Below are 18361 nucleotides of genomic sequence, written 5' to 3'. Positions count from 1 at the left end.
TTCATTGGAAGGACTGATGCTGAAGCTGAAACTCCAATACTTTGGCCACCTGATGCGAAGAACTGACTTATTGGTAAAGACTGTGATGCTGGGAAAGATTGAAGGTGGGAGGAGAAGGGGATGACAGAGGATGAGATGGTTGGATGGCATCACCAACTCGATGGACATAGGTTTGAGCAGTCTGTGGGAGTTGGTGATGGACAGGGAAGCCTGGCGTGCTGCAGTCCATGGGGTTGCAAAGAGGCAGACACGACTGAGTAACTGAACTGAACATACCGTTCACCTTGGGTGGTTCCAGGGAACCAGCATTGCTGTGAAAGCTACGGCCAAAGAGAAAGGATGATGCATTTAACTTTTCTGAATGATTGGTACCTTGGGGTGACCAAAAAGTCAAGGAGGGAAAAGGCATCTTTATGTAAATATTTCTGCTAATAGAGGAAGAAGGAATGGCGGAATTAGACTGTTGAAAAATATCATATCCAAATATGAGGCAAAGGGGCCAGTCCATGGCCATCTGAGGCAGGTCACTGCCCCGTATCATGTGCCCTCTGATGGAAGCGTTCTTGCAAAAAACATCACACTTGAGTTAGATAGAGCCTCGCAGTTTGTAGGAAATGCCCCTCCCTCTCCCTCAGCTGCATTTATGAATGCTGTTCTCCTCAAATGCCTCTAAACCCTCTAGAATTTAAGCGCCTGTCCAGGCTCTCATTTGCCCTCTGTGCTCCCTGGCCTCTCTCTTCTGTGTTCACCCTGGTGATCATTGCATCTGTGAGAGCAGAACAGGTAGGCTTACATGTGCAGCTGGTTGGTTTCCTTTAGTTTCCTCTGTTTCCCTAGGTGGGGCAGCTTTGGGGCCTCAGAAGGGTTGTGTGTGCATGCAGGGGGACCTCTTGGGGAGCAGGCAGCGGACTCAGGCCCCACAGTTAGCCGAGATGAGGCATGGGGACCGCTCTGCATCCTGAGGTCTTTGTATATCACTCTTGATTCCCTTCCCCTCAGGACCACCTGGTCCTGCTTTGTGGGGACAGCTTTTAGAAAGAAGGAGAAATCGGAGCCCAGATGGTACCTGCAGTGCCCTGTGTCTCTAAAGAGTACAGTACCAGACAGTACCAGATGTTTGCTCAAACAAATCTAGAGCGGTACTGCTTTCCCGGTTTACTGTATTTTCTACATCTGCAGCATGTGTGGTAGTAATTAAGACATGAAATGACTCTTCTGAACCAGTCTTTTCAGAATCTAGATATATTAAACTTTGTTGCAGTTTAAATTGAACCATATGAAATAGTCATTTTTATGGGCAGAAAACTACTGAAAATTAGCACTTTGACTTGATCAAATCTAATTTGGCCACCTGATGTGAAGAACTGACTCATTTTGAAAAGACTCTGATGCTGGGAAAGATTGAAGGCCAGAGAAGACGGCAGAGGATGAGATGGTTGGATGGCATCACTGACTCAATCGACATGTGTTTGAGTCAACTCTGGGAGTTGGTGATGGACAGGGAGGCCTGGCGTGCTGCAGTCCATGGGGTCACAATGAGTTGGACACGACTGAGTGACTGAACTGAACTGAATCTAATGTTAATAAATCTAATATTAGTAAAATTGTATTACATTTGTTATGTTTTGAGTTGTGATTATATGTGGTCACTCTAATTAACCAGAATGGTTAATTAAGTAGCTGCTTCTCTTTGCAGCCATTTTGGACTATACAGTGAGTGTAAGAATCTTCACCATCGACAAACCCAGTTTCCCCTTTTCAGGATCAGATTTGACCCTGAAGAAGTTAAAGTGAGCTTGCTCAGGGACATATTCTTTAGTTTCAGTTGTATCTTAAACTCAAGAGTCCTGGAAGCAGGTAGAGGCTTTTGTAGGCTGAGGGTCATGGAGGTGTGCTCTGTCCAGGCCCTGTGGACTGCTCTGCCCCAAAGCAGATGCCAGCCGGCCTGAAACAGGCAAGTTGGCCGCTCCCGCTGCGTCAGGGACACTGCGTGGTCAGGAGGGGGAGCCCCAACAGTGCTCTCAGCTTGCTCGCTCATTCTTTCTAACTCTGGTTTGGTTTTGCAGAATGGTCAAACTTCCAAAATAATGTCCTTTAGCTGATTATACCATATTGGCTGGAAATATGGGGAGGCCACCCATGGACTCTACATGCTAGAGATAGTAGGGAAGGTGTGCTGGTTTTAGAAAGATGTATTTGGTTTAGTAAGACGATGTGCTGGTTAATTTAGAAGATGTGCTGGTTTAGCAAGAAGATGTAATGGTTTACTTAGACGGACTGGTTTAGTAAGATGGACTGGTTAAATTAGAAAAATCCACTGGTTTAGTTAGAAGATGTTCTGGTTTAGTAAGAAGATGCACTGGTTTAGTTAGAAGATGTGGTTCAGTAAGAAGGTGTGCAGCACTGGTTTATATGAAGATGTGTGGGTTTTCTTCGCATCTTTTTGTGCACGCAGCCTGTTTGGATTTTGTCAGCAGTTTCAGGGTGTTGCCTGCCTCTTAAACTTTTTCAAAAAACTAAACAGCTTCAGTGGGGTTTGCAGAAGGAAGCTGTGGTTTCTGGTCTTCCTGTTCATTCACATGTTTTTTTCAGAGGGAGGGCGAACATCTGACCATATTTTTCAACCAGATCAGAAGTGAACAGAGGAGAATGCACAGTAACTGTCGGCAGAGGGGGAGGAACCAGAATCCCCCCAGAGAAATTCCTCCTCAGACAGACTTTCCGACAGGGTGTCCCATGGAGAACGAGGTAGGTGCAAACCCAGTGTGGAAAGAGCTATCTAGAATGACTATTGGGTCCTGTGACCTTCACTTTGGGAGCATGGGGTGGAGGGTTCCTGCTGGCTTCCGGGTCTGAGAACCGGTGGCTGGTGAGCGAGATGAGGAGCTTTTTGTAGGTGGTTGGGTTTGTCCGTCTTCGCCTAAGGAGTAAAAGATTGTGGGTGTCAGGTCTGCTGTGGATTTATAGTCAGTCAGGACCCAAGATCTGAGTTCGAAAATGATTTAGGGAAAAGGTCAGGAAAGACTGCAGTCACAGTCATGGACTCGTGCCTGAGTTTCATTTGTGACACCCAAGGGAGGACGAAGGGGCTGTGTGCCCAGCCGAAGTGGTTTTGGCCGCCCTTGGAGGGTCAGACGCTGGGTGTCAGTGGAGCCAGCCACCACAGTGGAGGGCAGGTTCACGCCCAGACCTGAGATGGGGAACTTGAGTCTGTAAGGAGGTCCTGGGGCACTGGCTGTGTCCTGTTCTTTATTTGGGACTCCGAGGCACCTAAGAAAAGCTCTTTTTCTGTTGGTAGGTGCTGAAGTACTTAACTTTTTAAATTTGTTGATTTGTATTACAGGGAGTGGTAGAAGGTGGTTGGAGTTAAGATAGGCAATGTTGCGATGCAGTTTTAAACAGTGGTACTTATAGGAGAGGATTTGTGGGGGTGCCTTGCGCACCTAGGCAGGTCTGAACCTGGGTGGAGTAGCCGCTGCCTTGCCCAGCTGAACAGAACTGTGGCTCTGCCCAGCCCACCCTCTGGCCTTGGTGTCACCCCTGGCCTTGTCCTGTAGCCCTGTGGAGCCGGAGCCCTGCCGAGCCGCTGTCTTCTCTCTCCCTTAGCAGAAGGGGCCCTGGGGTGGGGACAGGGGTCCTTCAAGGTATAGCCCAAGTGTTGGGCACAGGCTCGATGCCCATTAGACATATGCTGAATGCCCAACTGAAGGACCCCAGGGCCTTGCTTGTGAAGCCTCTGTTCGGGGCAGTTCTGTGTTATATACTAAAGGGGTAAATAAGGCTTCCTGAGCACTGTGCTGGGGCATTCGAGGTTCTCAGCACGGGTTTCCTTCCTTCACTGCCACACACTTTCTCCAGAATGTGCTGAGTTGTGAGTTGTGCCTGAAGAGCAAGTTGGTAGGTGTTTTCACCTTATCATTCCTTTCGGTCCCCAAGTATAGGCCGCTGTTCCAGGAGTGGTTGTGCTGCTTCCTCAGCACATGCATTTCTTACTGTAAGTTAATAAACAGACGCCCTGACAGAGAACGTAGCCTCTGAGGATTTGTTTAGGAGATGCAGATACTAGAGCCTCGTCACCTCAAGTGAGATTCTAGGCCAGGCTTTAATCTAACAATACCCAAAGCCAGCCTGACCCTGGAGCCCTCCTCTAGGAAAGTACTAAGTGGACCAGAGTCAGTTGTGTGTGTTTAACTAAAAGCTACATTTGAGATTTCCAAGTTCAAAAGTTGTTTCAAGCATAAGATGGAAAATACTGCAAGAAAAGTTTAAAAAAAAAAAAACCTTAAAAAAAAAAAATACCTGTTTGTTTATTTGGCTGTACCAGATCTTCGTTGCAGTGTGTGGGATCTAGTTCCCTGACAAGGGATCGAACCCGGGCCCCATGCATGGGGAGCGTGGAGTCTTAGCCCCTAACCCCCAGGGAAGTCTTTGCAAAGAGTATTGTAAGGCTCAGGGATCACTTGGGAGCTAGTTCTGGGAAGCAGCGTGTGTTGCACGTGTGAAGTTTGCATGAAGCCTACGTCCCCTCCCTGGCTCTGTGCCTTGGACCCTTAGCCAGTTCCTTTCAACACTCAGGGCCCTGTTTCTTCACAAGAGACTCGGACACAGATGCACTCTGGGTGGCATCAGTGCTGGGGCACCATTCACCAAGAGAAGCTGCGCTTCGTGTTGTGCTCATTCCAGGGGCTCTTTCTTCCATCTTTTGGGTCGAAGATTATAAGATCGTTTTGGTGATGATGAACATGAGTGCTCAATAAAAATACCTGTTGAATGAAGAGTAAACAATTGCACAGGCTAAAACCATTTTTTAAAACTATATTGATTTGGAGGCCATTCCAATGAATTAAAGAATCCACAGTCATTTAATGGAGTCCTGATTCTGTGTGTCAAGAGTATTTTTAATTGTTTGTCAGTGTATTCTTTTTTTAAGCAACTTATTGACCAGAGACGTGTTAATATGTCTTTTGTTACCTGAATGTTATTGACCAGAGACATCTCAGCTTTCACTTACATAACAAATCACTGGCCACAGGTGTTAGTTTCTGCAAAAATCTCGTGGTCAATAATGTATTAACTGGAGCTTTCTTTTACATTTCATGTTTAAAAGCACCGTTAGTTCCAAAACCCTGAGGTGCCGTCTTGTTCACTCTGTTTCTGGAAAAGCTGAGGGGTCCCCACCATGCCTGCCATACCCCAACTCCCAGCCGGTTGTACTTTCTAGCTCCTGCAGTGGGAGCTGGGCACGCATCTCCTGCGTCACATGCCTGCTCTTTTTGGGCGGAGCAGCTGCCCCCATTCTGCGCTGAAATGGGGCGAGGCAGCAGAGGAACACTGCAGGTTTGCTAGGGTGTCTTGCTTTACATAATGGTTACAACATTCCACTTTCTAGGAAGGCTCAGCCACCGGTGAAACTTCTTTGGGACACTAAGAAAAAGCACATGGTGCCTTGTGTATGCAAGGCTAAGGACTCAGTTCGGGAAGCTGTGTCTGATTGCCAGTCAGTTAGGCCACGTTCACGCTCGGCCAGGTGGTCTGGTGTGTGGCTCCCTTTGCTAGCCTCTGCTAGCCTGTGAGCAGTGGAGGTCTGGCACCACGCTCCATCACAGGGTATGCCTTGTTGCCAGGGTAGCTCCTTTAAATACAGGACATTTTGGCACTGAAGCACACCTTTGAGGCACCTGCCTAGCAGTTCTCATCGTGGGTTTAGTCCCTGTTCATCTGCTGTGGGCTTGGTGGTGACTGCCTTGAGGGTGGGAATTCTGTCTCATGCCTCCACAGCACCTTTCCGATGCCTGGCTGGCAGAGGCACCAGACCCCTTCCTTAACCAGTTTTATTGCTCCCCTGTGGGGTGCTGGGTCCCAAGAGGTAAAGGCAGAGGAAGGCGGAGTGGGGCTCAGCATAGGGAGAGCTGATCCTCGAGCAGCAGGGGGCATCTGCGGTGGGCCGTCCTGGTTTCTTCGGCCGGCAGAGTGTCTCCTTAAGGTGGGTTGCAGGTCTTGGGCTCTGGGTCCTTTCCAACACAGACTGTGACTTTATGACCTGTCCCTCATTGTTAAAACAGCAGTGTGGGTTGCGTGTGGTGTGTGGCCCTGGTGGTGTGGCTGACCTTGGCAGAACCTCTCACCTCCGAATTGGTTTCCTGTTGCTCCCAGATGTAGAGGAGTAGTAAGGTGGAACATCAGATAGATTGAACTGAGCTGTTTTCACTTACCGTCAGATTCAGGATCAACCACGTCTGTGTCCCCACTGGTTAGGACCTGAGAGAGTGACTTCTGTGAGGTTAGCAGGCAGAAATGGTGTAGGGACAGATGTTTACTCTGGCCAGTTTCGGACATAGGTCATCTCTGTAACGTTGTGTTACATGCCTTGGTATTTCCACAGCCCTAGGGCAGTGCCTTGTACATCATAGGAGCTGGGAGGCTGTCAGCACATACACAGTCAGGCAGAACAGGATTGAAGCGTCATCTGTGTGGGATGCCAGCCAGAGATGGAATCACAGTTCAGTATGGCCTGGCCTGGCCTGCCACAGTCACGCTGGTGAAATGTGATATTTACATTACTCCATTCCCAGCTTGCCTTTCAATGTAAAGTTTACTATCAGTGCTTGAGTGGGAAATTGTGGGTGACCGTTTCCCACCATTTCCATGTGAGCCCTGCATGGCAACAACCTGATCCAGACCCCGCCTCCCACCCCTGAATTTCACCTGAAGGGCCCCACCTTCTTTTCTTCCACTCTCCTAAGTTGTGCTGGGGCTGACAGTGCCTGTGGAAGGGAGGAAAAAGAAACCTGAGAGGACCAGGAGGGCGGTCTGTCTGAGAGCTGGGGTCAGCCATCATGGGCTCCTCCAAGGGGCACCCTCTGTCCACTCTGCAGTTCTGAGACGGTGGAGATGATGCTGTCCATGTGATGATGGTATTGATTATCTTGTCCATGGCTTAAGTGTAAGCAGCTGTAGATGAGAACTATATCCTTAAAATAACATTTTGAACGATTTCACATGTAAACAAAAAGTAAATGAAGGCCCACATGTACGTTGTCATGATCATTACTAGCCCCGTGGGCCTCATATCAGCATTATTTTACACCCACCCCATCCCACACCCAGCATGAAGCGCTGAGGGGCTGCACTGGGGTGTGGAGCAGCAACTAGGCGGATATCCGGCACAAGGAAGGGGTACTCCAGGATTACTCCTGTGGTGGATCAGAGGAGTAAAAGGCAGATATCCAGAGGTCAAGTACTCACGGGTAATGAGCACAGACCAAGGAGCAGAGGAGAAAAGCCAGACTGGCTAGAAGAAGAATGCTGGGGTTCACTTTGTAGAGGATGTCTTTTATGTGGGGTGGCCTTTGTAGCTGAGTGTCTCAGTGGGTGTGGGGCAGGCCCTGCAGGATCTCCCGGGAGGCCCCCAAGGCCTCACCTGCTTTAGTGGGGGGAGTCACTGCCCCTCTCCACCCTCCATCTGTGAGACTGTCGGGTTGACGAGGCACCTCACAGAATCATTGGCAATGTGGCATTCTTTTGGGTGGGATATGGCGGGTGGCTGGTTTTCCCATGCAGAGGAGAAACGGAAACAAGAGCTTTTAGTGCATGTTTGGTGACATGTACATTGGTCAGAGGTACCCCTGCTGTGGGTCCCGCCCAGGCAGGCAAGCTGCAGCATCGTAGACAGGACAACGAAAGGTGACTTCTCCATCTGGGATGGGCCACCAGCTCTGGGTTTTGCTCCTGTGTTCAGTGACATTTCCCTGCCAGGTCTGCACGCTGGTGTGTTGTCTCTGCTTTCATGTTCCTTTGGGTGACTGGAAGTGGTCACCTCCCAAGAGCCCTTCGGAACTGCTGGGAGGGGCTCCAGGCCTTTTTCTGGGCCCGCAGGCGAGGCTGACTTCATTCTACCTGACCTCCCTGGTTCTTGCTCTGCAGGTTTACTTTGATTGCAAGATTGGCCTCCAGGCCGGTCTAGACACTGACTTGGGGGTGAAGTTGCTCACCCAGGTGTTGGTCAGCGTCCTGAGCCCCCGAGGCCCGGGCAGAGGTGGGGGACAGTGGAGCACAGGCCACACTTTCACAGGAGAGCGTAGAGCTGGCCTTGTGACTGTTGACTGCATTTTCTGTTGATGCCGCAGCCCTGGGCACACCTCCCCACCTTCTCCGAAGACTGCAGTGAAATGACCCAGCAGAGCCGGGATGGGTGGAGCAATGCGACATTTTTTGTCTTGTGGGGGAATCTCCCCTTCCTGCCCTCTTTTCGTCTCCTGAGTTTACTCGCCTTGAGAACTGTCCTTTGAATCTTCTAAGAGTCTGTGAACAGGTGAGGGACAAGCCCCTCTGTACCTGAGGCAGCCCTCAGCCCGGCCCACCCTGGCAGCAATGGCCAGCCCTTGCCTGCTCGGGGACTGTGGCAGTGGCTTGGGCCACTTCTGCTTGTTAGCCGTGGGTACACCACCAAGCCTTTGTGAATAATGAACTCCAACCATTGCCGTTTCTGCCTGCAGCCTGGAATTGTGTCGCCGTTTAAACGAGTATTCCTAAAAGGTGAAAAGAGTAGAGATAAGAAAGCCCATGAGAAGGTGACAGAGAGGCGCCCTCTGCACACTGTGGTGCTGTCCCTGCCCGAGCGCGTCGAGCCCGACAGACTGCTGAGCGACTATATCGAGAAGGAGGTGAAGGTAAGTCCACGGCCGCAGGACACACCTTGCCTGTCGCCAGCAAAGGCTCTCAGTGCACCACGCGCTGCGGTCTGGGACCCGTCCCCACGTGCACCTTGGCTGACCCCCACGCGGGGGTGCACCTGTTGCAGTATGTCTGATACCTGGGTGCCCAATCCCCAGATTGCTGTTTTCTGGCCTCATTTCTGGTTTTCTTTCCGGGAGCAAGCCGCCTCCTTACTCGTAAAGCCTGGCCGTGTGTTTCAGTTCCTTGGTAAAGGCTGAGAGCTGTCCCACGTGTCATTGTCACAGCCTAGGACACAGGCTTCTGAATCCTGTCAGAGACTGTGCCTGCTTGTGGATTAACATGACGTGCACTGCTGTATTTTTAGTGCTTCCCCTAAACAGTGGAGTGAGAAGAAATGAACAAAAAGGTATAAAACTATGCGGGCAGAGAGGATGGGAAAGGGTGCAGCAGTAACGAGCGAGTCCTGTAAACTTGCAGGAGCTGATGAAGGTGGGCTAGTGAGTTCACAGAGCCCTCGGAGCTGGACTCTCGTCCCTCAGATGCAGAGCCGTCCAGCTGGTCTCGGGGGTGTGTGGGGATGTGGGGAGGCACCGAGCATGTTGTGAACGTGCGGAGGGATCTGCTTTCACCTGGCATGGTGGGAAGTGGGAGGTCTCCCTGGTGGAGACATAGCACTAGAGGGACTTTAGACATGGGGGCACCTGGCCCAGAGGAGGGTGGGGAGAGACCCAGTGTGAAGACGAGCAGATTGAGTCAAAACCTGTGTCTGGAACGGTGAGAATCACCAACCCCGTTTCCCTCAAGCTTTCAGAAGGCCTGCAGCCTTCAGAAGGGTGCTTTTATGTGGAAGCCATGCAGCCCACAGAAGTGTTTGCTCAAGTGACCCTGCTGTGACCACCCCGCCAGCCTGAAAGAAGCCGACGCTCTGCAGCTCTGCCCGTGCTCATGGATTCTGTCATGGGCAGCCAAGGAGAAGTACATGTTTGAGGAAAACATGTAACCTAGGGACAGAGCCCAGCACAAACACAAGATGTAAACGTGAATGCAGTGGCAACAATGCAGAAACTGGAGGAAAAAGAAAAGTATGTGATATTGTCAGAAAGATAAGAAATACTGTTAACTGTGAGATAATAGGAAAACAGATGGAGATAAGAGCTTTTGGAATTAATATCTTAATTATATATCATAAACAGTTCTTTAGAGGGGTCAAAAGGTAAAGCAAATCATCCAGAAAGGATAATCAAAAGACAAAGTAAACAAAAATGAGAGAGAGAAAAAAAAAAATTATAGAATCTATCCAGGAGGTTTAGCAGCTGACTCATGAGAAGAAGGAATGGAGGAGAGTGGGAGGAAGTTGTTAAGACAGCAAGGGCATTTTGCAGAATTCACCAACAGACGTGACTCTCAGATTGAAAGGGTCCCTTTCTGGTCGTAATAGCTAGACAAATCAGCACTCTAGAACATGAGCCTGCAGAACCCATTCTGACGAGGTTCCTGGGGGATGTACTGCCTTAGTGCACAAGGATGCACCAGGAGAATGGAGAACACAGGTCCAGAACTGGAGTTTAGGCACAGGGAGGAGCAGAAGGAATTCTCAGGACAGGAATCTGGGAAACAGACCAGAGCAGCTTTGGGAGAACAGAGCGTGGATGGTTTTATATATGGGGGTAGAAGCTGCTGACGAATTGGGAACACAGACTGTGCATTGGAAACAAAGCAAGTGAAAGGGTAGGTGTATATTACACCATGAAAATTTAAAGTTTGGGGGACTTCCCTGGTGGTCCAGTGGTTAAGAATCCACGTGCCAGTCCAGAGGATATGGATTTGAACCCTAGTCCGGGAGGATTCCATGTGCAATGGAGCAACTAAGCTGATGTGCCGCAACTGCTGAAGCCTGAACTCCAGCACCTGTGCTCTGCAACAAGAGGAACCACCACAGTGAGAAGCCCAGGCACTGCAATGAAGAGTAGCCCCTGCTGACTGCAACTGGAGAAAGCCCTTGCAGCAACAAAGACCCACTGCAGCCATAAATAAATAAGCAAAATAATTTTTTGGAAAATAAAGTTTGGGGACTTCTGCTTCCAGGAAGATGGAGTCAACATTTTCCCATTAAGTACAACTAAAAATCCTGGACGTTGTATATGTAACAACTATAAGAAGACTGAAAGGTAGAGAGATGGCAGAGCAGACCTCAGGACCCAAGCTGCGACCCAGTGGTGAGTTCCCCAGTTCTGTTTTCCCTCAAACTTGGAGCTGAAGAAGCTGGCAAACAAGAACCAACAAAATTCACTCCCTCTGGCCAAAAGACCAAGAAAGGGATGGCTTAGCAGGATAGAAAATGTTTAACAGTACCTGCTCAGTTCCAACCAAAGGTGACTAAAAAAACCTATGGCCCCACCACTGCTTCTGCTTGGAAAGGCCAGGTGGGGACCAGAACCCACCCCAGAGGAGGCTGAGTAAGGAGCAGAGACTTTTATCCCTGATGAATGCCTAGTGGAACTGAGGTGTCTGTGGAGACGCAGGGAGCCTGGAATTCTGCCCTCAGACAGCAGTGACACACCCCGCCCCTCCTGTCAGTGGGGGCCACTTGGGGAGCTGGAATGCCAACTGTGTCCAGCAGGGAAGACGAGCCCCCCACTCAGGTGGTAGCAGGGGCCAGTGGGGAGGCAGCCCTGCCACCTGTGCTCCTTCCTGCTGTGGAACAGAACAGATTTTCTGACATTTGTGTCATCAGACTCCTGGAGGGAGAAGAGATGGCTGGCTGGGGTGGGGTGGGGAGAGCTGGAAAATGATAAAAATAGTCATGGTTGAAATTTCTCTGATTTGGTAAAGAGACAGACAGAGATTCAAGAAGTTGAGTGAACCAACAGAATAAACCCAAAGCAGTGCACACTAAGACATGTCATAGTGAAATTTCTGAAAAGTGATGACAGAGTCATGAAAGCAGTGAGAAGGAACACTTTACCCATGGGGAAGACAAAGACAGCAGACTTCTCACCAGGGCCAGAAGGAGGTGACTGCCATCCTTCAAATGCTCGGAGACAAAGGCTGATGAGAGGGCTCTAAAGACGACTCTCACCCTCAAACAGCAGCCAAGAGATGGGCTGGTTTCTTGAAGGGCACAGACTACCACAGGTCACTAGTAAATAGGTCACTTGAAGAGCCCTATAACTATTAAAGTAGTTTAATATCTAATTTGAAAACACCCGTAAAAAACTTCGCCAGGCTCAGGTGGTTTCTGGAAAATTGTGTCAAGCGTTTAAAGAGTTAACAGGCTGCACAATCTTCCAGAAAAACAAGAACAGAGGGAACACTTTTTAGCTTGTTTTCGAAGGTTAAATAAATTGCAGATATGAATACAGTTACTTAGGTATAAATCTAATGAAACATGTTAGAGTTCGTATGCTGGAAGCTACACAACACTGATGAAAGAATCAAAGATCTGAATAGATGGAGAGATAGACCATGTTCATGGTTTGGGAGATTCAGCCTAGTTAGCATGTCAGTTTTCCCCAAACTGATATATAGGTTTGATACAATTCCTATCAAAATTCCAACAAGATATTTTACAGATATGGACAAGAGTATTCTAAAATTTATATAGAAAGGTTTAGAAAAAGAAGAGAAAAATGAGAGCAGTCAGTTCACCTGATTTCAGGATGTACTTTAGAGCTTCAGCAATGAAGACTGTGTGGTAGCATCAGAGGGATCAGCACAGTAATCAGTGGAACAGTATCATGAACCCAGAAACAGACCCTCACAAATACACCCAACTGATTGTTGACAGAGGTGCAAAGGCAAGTCCGTGGAGGAAGGGCTGTCTTCTTAGCAAATGGTGCTGGAGCCAATGGACCCCCATGGGCAGAAAAATGAACTACACTCTAAACCCCACATCTTACACAAAAATTAACTCAAAGTGAATAATGGAATTAAAGGTAAAATGTAAAGCTATAACACTTTTAGGGGAGAACACACGAGGAAATCTTCAGGACCCAGAGTAGGCAGAGTCCTTAGACTTGACACCAAAAAGGGAACAATTGGTAAACTGGACTTCATAAAATTTAAAAACTTGTGTTCTGCCAAAGGATCCATCAGGAGAGTGAAAAGACGAGCTAAACACTGGGAGAAGATATTTGCAAGCCGCTTATCAGCTAAAGGTCTTTTATCTAGAATATGTAAAGAACTCTCAAAGCCTAATAATAGAAAAGCAAATAATCTGATTAGAACACGGGCAAAAGTCATGAAGAAATGTTTCATACAAAAGAAGGTATTCAGATGGCAATAAGCACATGAAGATGTTCAGCATCACTAGCCATTAGGGAAGTGCAAATTAAGATACAGCGAGACATCATTGCATACCTACCAGAATCACTAAAGTTAAAACATTAGTGAGAATACCAAGTGCTGGTGAGGGTGGGGAGGATCACTTTTGCTTGGCTGGTGGGGTGTAAAATGGTGCAGCTGTACTGGAAAACAGTTGGGCAGGTTCTTAAAGACTAAACCTGCAACTGCCATGTGACCTGGCAGTTGCACTCTGAGTATTTCTCCCAGAGAAATGAAAATTTAAGTCGACACAAAACGTGTACATGAATATTAAAAGCCACTTTATTCATAATAGCCAGAAACTGGAAATACCCAGATGTCCTTCAATAAGTAGATGGTTAAACAAGTGATGGACAGCCATACTGTGGGACCCTACTCAGCTGTAAAAAGGTGAGAATTACTGATTCCTTCAACAGATTCCAGGAATCTGCAGAGAATTAAGCTCAGTGGAAAAAAAGCCAATCCCCAAAGTTATATACTGTATGATTTCCTTTTATAACATTCTTGGTATGACAGTTATTGAAATGGAGAACAGAGAGGACTTGGTAGGGTTTAAGGAGGAGACCAGGTGGGTGGGAAGTGGGTATGCCTGCAAAAGAGAAATGGGAGGGACCTGGTGATGGAATGTTCTGTAAGTTGACCGTGTAGTCAGTATCCCGGTTGTGGTCCTGTGTGATCACAGGATGTTTACCTTAGGGTGTGACAAGGTGTGGTGTACAGTGGATCTCTGTGTATTCTTTCTTAGAACTGCATGTGATTTATAATTATCTTAAAGGTTTAAAAAAATGAAAGGTTATGCATAAAGGTGTGATTTCAGTATGTCTTGGCACAGTCATGAAGTAGAATTATACATAACAGAATGATATAAGCGCCAGGTAATGTTAGGTAGTAGATAATCTAAACTGTGAGAGGAAAGGAAGACGTGGGAGTGGTGGTAGACAAGAGGTGACTCTTTCTTTGCCATAACTGGAAATCCACCAGCTTCTGTCTTAAATTGACGAATCAGGCAGTAGCAACGTAAAACCTTTATTTAGAAAGTTAGTCCTAGATCCAGAAGACCCAGAGTTGCTGCCCCTAGGCAGTAGTGTATAGAGTTGCCTGGATTGGGGCCAGATTGTTTGTTAATAAACACTTTGGGGGACTGTGTAACCTTTTTTTAAACTTTGTAAATGTATTACTTTGATAAAGTAAAAGCCTTGACAGCAACACAACCTGCTAGTGGTGAGGAAACTTTTTCTCCCACATACTGGAGTGTGGTTCCTTATGGAAAGTATTTTGTATTTAGAATGAACATTACTAACATGAAAGTGAGAGGCACATGGTAGTAGCTTTCTCTGTGTTGAATGCTTACTGTGTACAGCCACACTGTTTACCATTTTAACTCTTTTTCTGCTTGAATCCCTACCCTGCCTTTTTAAAGCAGAAGCATCCTTCCTCTAGTTGCCATCCCAAGCTGACATTTGTCCTGGAGGAACACAGTGCAGTGCAGGCTTGGGCCTTGTGAACTCACACTCTGGCTTTGAATTCTTGGGCCAGCAGCGGGTACTCACATGTGTGATACCAAACCCAAACCCAGGATGCTTCCCGCACCCCACCCCGGGATGCTTCTTGATGAAGCCTCTGGAAGCATCATCAAACATCTTGATTTCTTAATATGTCTTACTTATTGTATTTTTAAAAGTTAAATATATAAGTTGTGGACGTGATGCAAAATTTAGATGGTGAGGAGATTCCTGGTGAAAAGAGGTTCCCTAGTTTCCACCCCCACCCCCACCTCACCAGAAGGAATTCCTGGCATCAGTTTCTTGTGTGCCCCTTCAAGGGGGATTTGTCCGTACACAAGATCACATGTGTGTGTGTCCCCAAATGATTACCTAGTGGGTACTTTGCACCTTGTTGTTTACAGGCAACAATATATTGTGACATACCTTGGAAGGTTGGGGCCCATAAAGCTGCCTTGTCCATTTCGCTGGCTGTGTAGTATTCCATTATTTAGCTGAACCATATTTTTGTGTAACCAGTGATCTGTTCATACATATTTGTCTGTGTTACACGCATTTTACTAACTCTCTAGGATAAATTCCAGAAGTAGAATTTCTGGGTGTAAAGCTTTCTTTCTATTTTGAGAGACATTTCGAGGTTGCCCTTCATGTAAGATTTAAGCTGGTAGACACTGTTGTCAGTCTGGGAGAAATGCCTGTTATCCACACTCTTAAGGAGCCACACAGTGTACATGAAGGCTTTTCGATCTTTGCCAATCTGGTGGTCTTAGTTTGTTTCATCACAGTTCATACTTACAAGTGAAGCTGTATATCTTTTCCCAAGTCAGATCTCGTAAGTGTCTTTCTACAGCTGTTTTCCTGTTGAGTGGTTTGTGGTTTTCCATACATTTTCCCCAGCACTCAGTGTGGTTGGTAAGTTCCCCCTATGCCATGAAGTCAGTTGTTATGTTTTCCCTGTTTGTCTCTCGTTGTTGTTCAGGGATGTCTGCGTTCTCTAAGAAGCAGAGCCTGAAACTGGAGATTGTGTTGGATGATTCAGGCCATGTTCTCAGGAGAAGGGCAGGGAAGGAAGCAAGATGGGACAGAGGAAAAAGATGTATCTGCCCACTTATGGGCATGTAAGGGGCACCTGAAGGCCACACAGGCACCTCTCTTTCCCCAGTATGCAGCAGCTTCCCTACCTCCTCATCATGACCTAGGCCAACCCTACAGAACAATGCCGCCTTTCTCTGCTTGCTTGTCTGTGGTATCAGGAGGAGACTGCAGTTTTAAGTGTAGATCCCTTTTGTTTCCCTTCACAGGAGCATTTTATCAGTAGGGCCAGGCTCTCAGAACCTACAGAGCCAAAAGTTTTAGGGCTGCGGGCACACGTTCCTCAAGTGTGTCTCTTCGGTTGGTGGTGGCCAGAGCCACTTCCACTGCCCTACTTTGGGCCCCCAGACCCATGCGATTTGTACACCGGGGACCAAGCGTGGTCTAATGACTGTTGCATCCAGATGTGCCCTGCATCTCTGAAGAGATGGCGTCCTTTCAGATATCCTTTCTGGATGTGCCCCCAACCCTGAAGAGGACCTTGCTGGCCACCTGGGCCTCTGAGTTTCAACACTGTCTCAGACCCTCTCTCCCACAAACCTTGAACAGATTTTCCTCGAAGTAAGTGATGGAATGGGGTGGTGGGCTGGGACGTCCCTGCAGTCTCAGTGTTGCCAACTCGCTCTCCGGGGGCTTGGTCTCTCCTGCAGGCACTTTCTGAGATGAGTCTGGCTCGGAGATTGCCCCTCTGCATTGGAGCAGTGCACTCAGTGGTGGTGTCCTTCTTTGTATACATCACGCGGGACCCCAGTTGGCTCCCAGCAGCTCTCTTGACACTGGGAACCCCTCTACTCTAGTTGTATCTCTGTAGGGCCTGCATACCAGCCCCGCCCCCCCATTCCCTGCCTTGCCATTTGACCATTTACAGTAAGTCACTGCCCACTGCGGTGAGCACACCTGCCCATGCTCCTGGTGAATAAGTGCTGCCCCCCTGGCTTCTGCTTTCCCAGGGTCGTGTTGTCCCCCTCGCTCCAGGAAAAGTGAAGTGAAAGTCGTGTCTGACTCTTTATGACCCCATGGACTCTACAGTCCATGGAATTCTCCAGGCCAGAGTACTGGAGTGGGTAGCCTTTCCCTTCTCCAGGGGATCTTCCCAACCTAGAGATTGAACCCAGGTCTCCCGCATTGCAGGTGGATTCTTTACCATCTGAGCCACAAGGGAAGCCCAAAGCCTGGTTCTAAAGCACCTCCTCGCTTCACCTCAGGGAACAGCCACCACAGAGCTGCCTGGTGGTGCCAGCATCTCTGCCAGCCCGTTTGTTCCAGCTTGTCCTCGAGAATGGGGTATCTTCCTAGCCCTCCCAAGGAGCAGGGGCGGTCTTGGGGTTCTGTGTCTCACATGGTAGATCCCGTCCGACAGGCCTACCTCTCTGCATCTTTTGAAACCTTTATCCACAGTTCTGCCATCTCCACTGGGTTTAATATAGGCTTTGAGTTTGCTGAGCTAAGCTGTACTAGCAACGAGTGAGAGCTGTGTCCGGGCCCCTGACCGGGGTTAAGGTCTATGGGCAGAGCTCCATAGATGGTGCTTGTCTACATGGAGTGGTAGGGTTCCATCCCCCTCCACCTGGTACCTGCTGCTCCATCAGTGTTCAGACTTCTCCGTTTAGTAGGACCAGCAGGTCCCAGTCCTGCTATGCTGAAATTTGACTTCAGGAACTGGTCTTTTGCTGGGAAGGAAGAGGGCAGACCCCAAGGAGAAGTATTGTCAAGAAAGTTGCCCATCCTGGTGAGGGCTGTGTGTAGTTTGCAAGCAAGGCAGGTGTGTGTGTGTGTAGGTCTCAAGTGCATCTCCCTAGGTGTCCCCCATCCAAGTCTCAGAGGCCCTCCCTCCCATCAGCACCCATGCTCTGCCATAGGAAACTTGTAGGTCAAGGCCAAAGAGGTGGATGTTATGGGGAGGCTGACTTAGGCTTAAGGTACAAATGGACTTTTCTTGTATCTCATTAACAATTGTTTTTGGAAGTGCTTTCGGCTGTTTAGAGCTGAAGTGGTGAGCTCACCAGTATGCTCCTGAGTCAGCTACAGTCTCTATAAGGGCAGCAGAAAGAGCGGTGGGGATAACTGGTGCCCAAGACAGTCCACTTTTGATACCAGGGCTGATTGAGCTGATGTGAGTGCTCGTCAGATGTTCACTTGGTCTCTATTGTCCCATCACATTCATCCCTCTGTAGCAGAGTCCTTGACATTCTAGGATGAGTTCATTGGCACAGCATCTGACACCATGTTACCTCACAGCAGGTGTGGACTGGTCCCTGACGTTGGTGTAGGAGGCACTGCGTGTTGGTCATCACTGGCCAGGGAACTCCCCAGGGCAGTGTCAGATCTGTCCAGAAGGCCCACACTGTCCCATCTCGAGTTCTAGCCAGGATGAGAGCTGCTCATTTCCTTTTTGGTAACATTTGTTTTACTAATACATGTTGTACAGAGAAAAAATCTCAAATGAGTGAGGCCTCACCTCTGTGAAGACAGTAGACTCTTTTTTGGTGATTTGTCAGCCTGAATTTCAAGCATTGTGGCACTTTGAGAAAGATGAGACAGTGGTGGTGACACTGTCCCCCAGGCCATGTAAAGGCAGGGGTAGTTCTTGTGCAGCCCTGCAGACGTAATACCAGGGCATTTTTATATGACCCCAACTTAGTCAGTTTTTTTTTTTTATTAAACTATGTGGATTTAAACAAAACTAACAGTTTTGGATGATGCAAATCTAGAAGTGGTAACTAATATATAGTATAATATGGATTATATTTCAAAAAGCTTTTAGCAAA

General features: G+C 48.2%; 1 protein-coding gene across 8 annotated transcripts in view; it reads left to right on the top strand.

Annotated features, from left to right (window-relative positions):
- The window catches only part of CCM2 (CCM2 scaffold protein), a 51492-nt gene that overhangs the window by 13412 nt on the left and 19719 nt on the right, over positions 1–18361 (top strand). For 5 of the 8 annotated variants that reach the window (XM_043872012.1, XM_043872016.1, XM_043872015.1 and 2 more), the window contains 2 exons: positions 2593–2748; positions 8496–8669. The exons of 1 other annotated variant lie outside the window; for it this stretch is intronic. In XM_043872012.1, the coding sequence (XP_043727947.1) occupies positions 2593–2748; positions 8496–8669 (330 nt within the window). The remainder of the gene's footprint in view (positions 1–2592; positions 2749–8495; positions 8670–18361) is intronic. 2 more of the 8 variants (XM_043872017.1, XM_043872019.1) reach the window with 2 other exon arrangements.

This window comes from Cervus elaphus, chromosome 18 (assembly GCF_910594005.1).
Source record: "Cervus elaphus chromosome 18, mCerEla1.1, whole genome shotgun sequence".
NCBI lineage: Eukaryota > Metazoa > Chordata > Mammalia > Artiodactyla > Cervidae > Cervus > Cervus elaphus.
The sequence above is the reverse complement of the archived record's forward strand: the minus strand, read 5'-3'. Positions and strand labels throughout refer to the sequence as shown.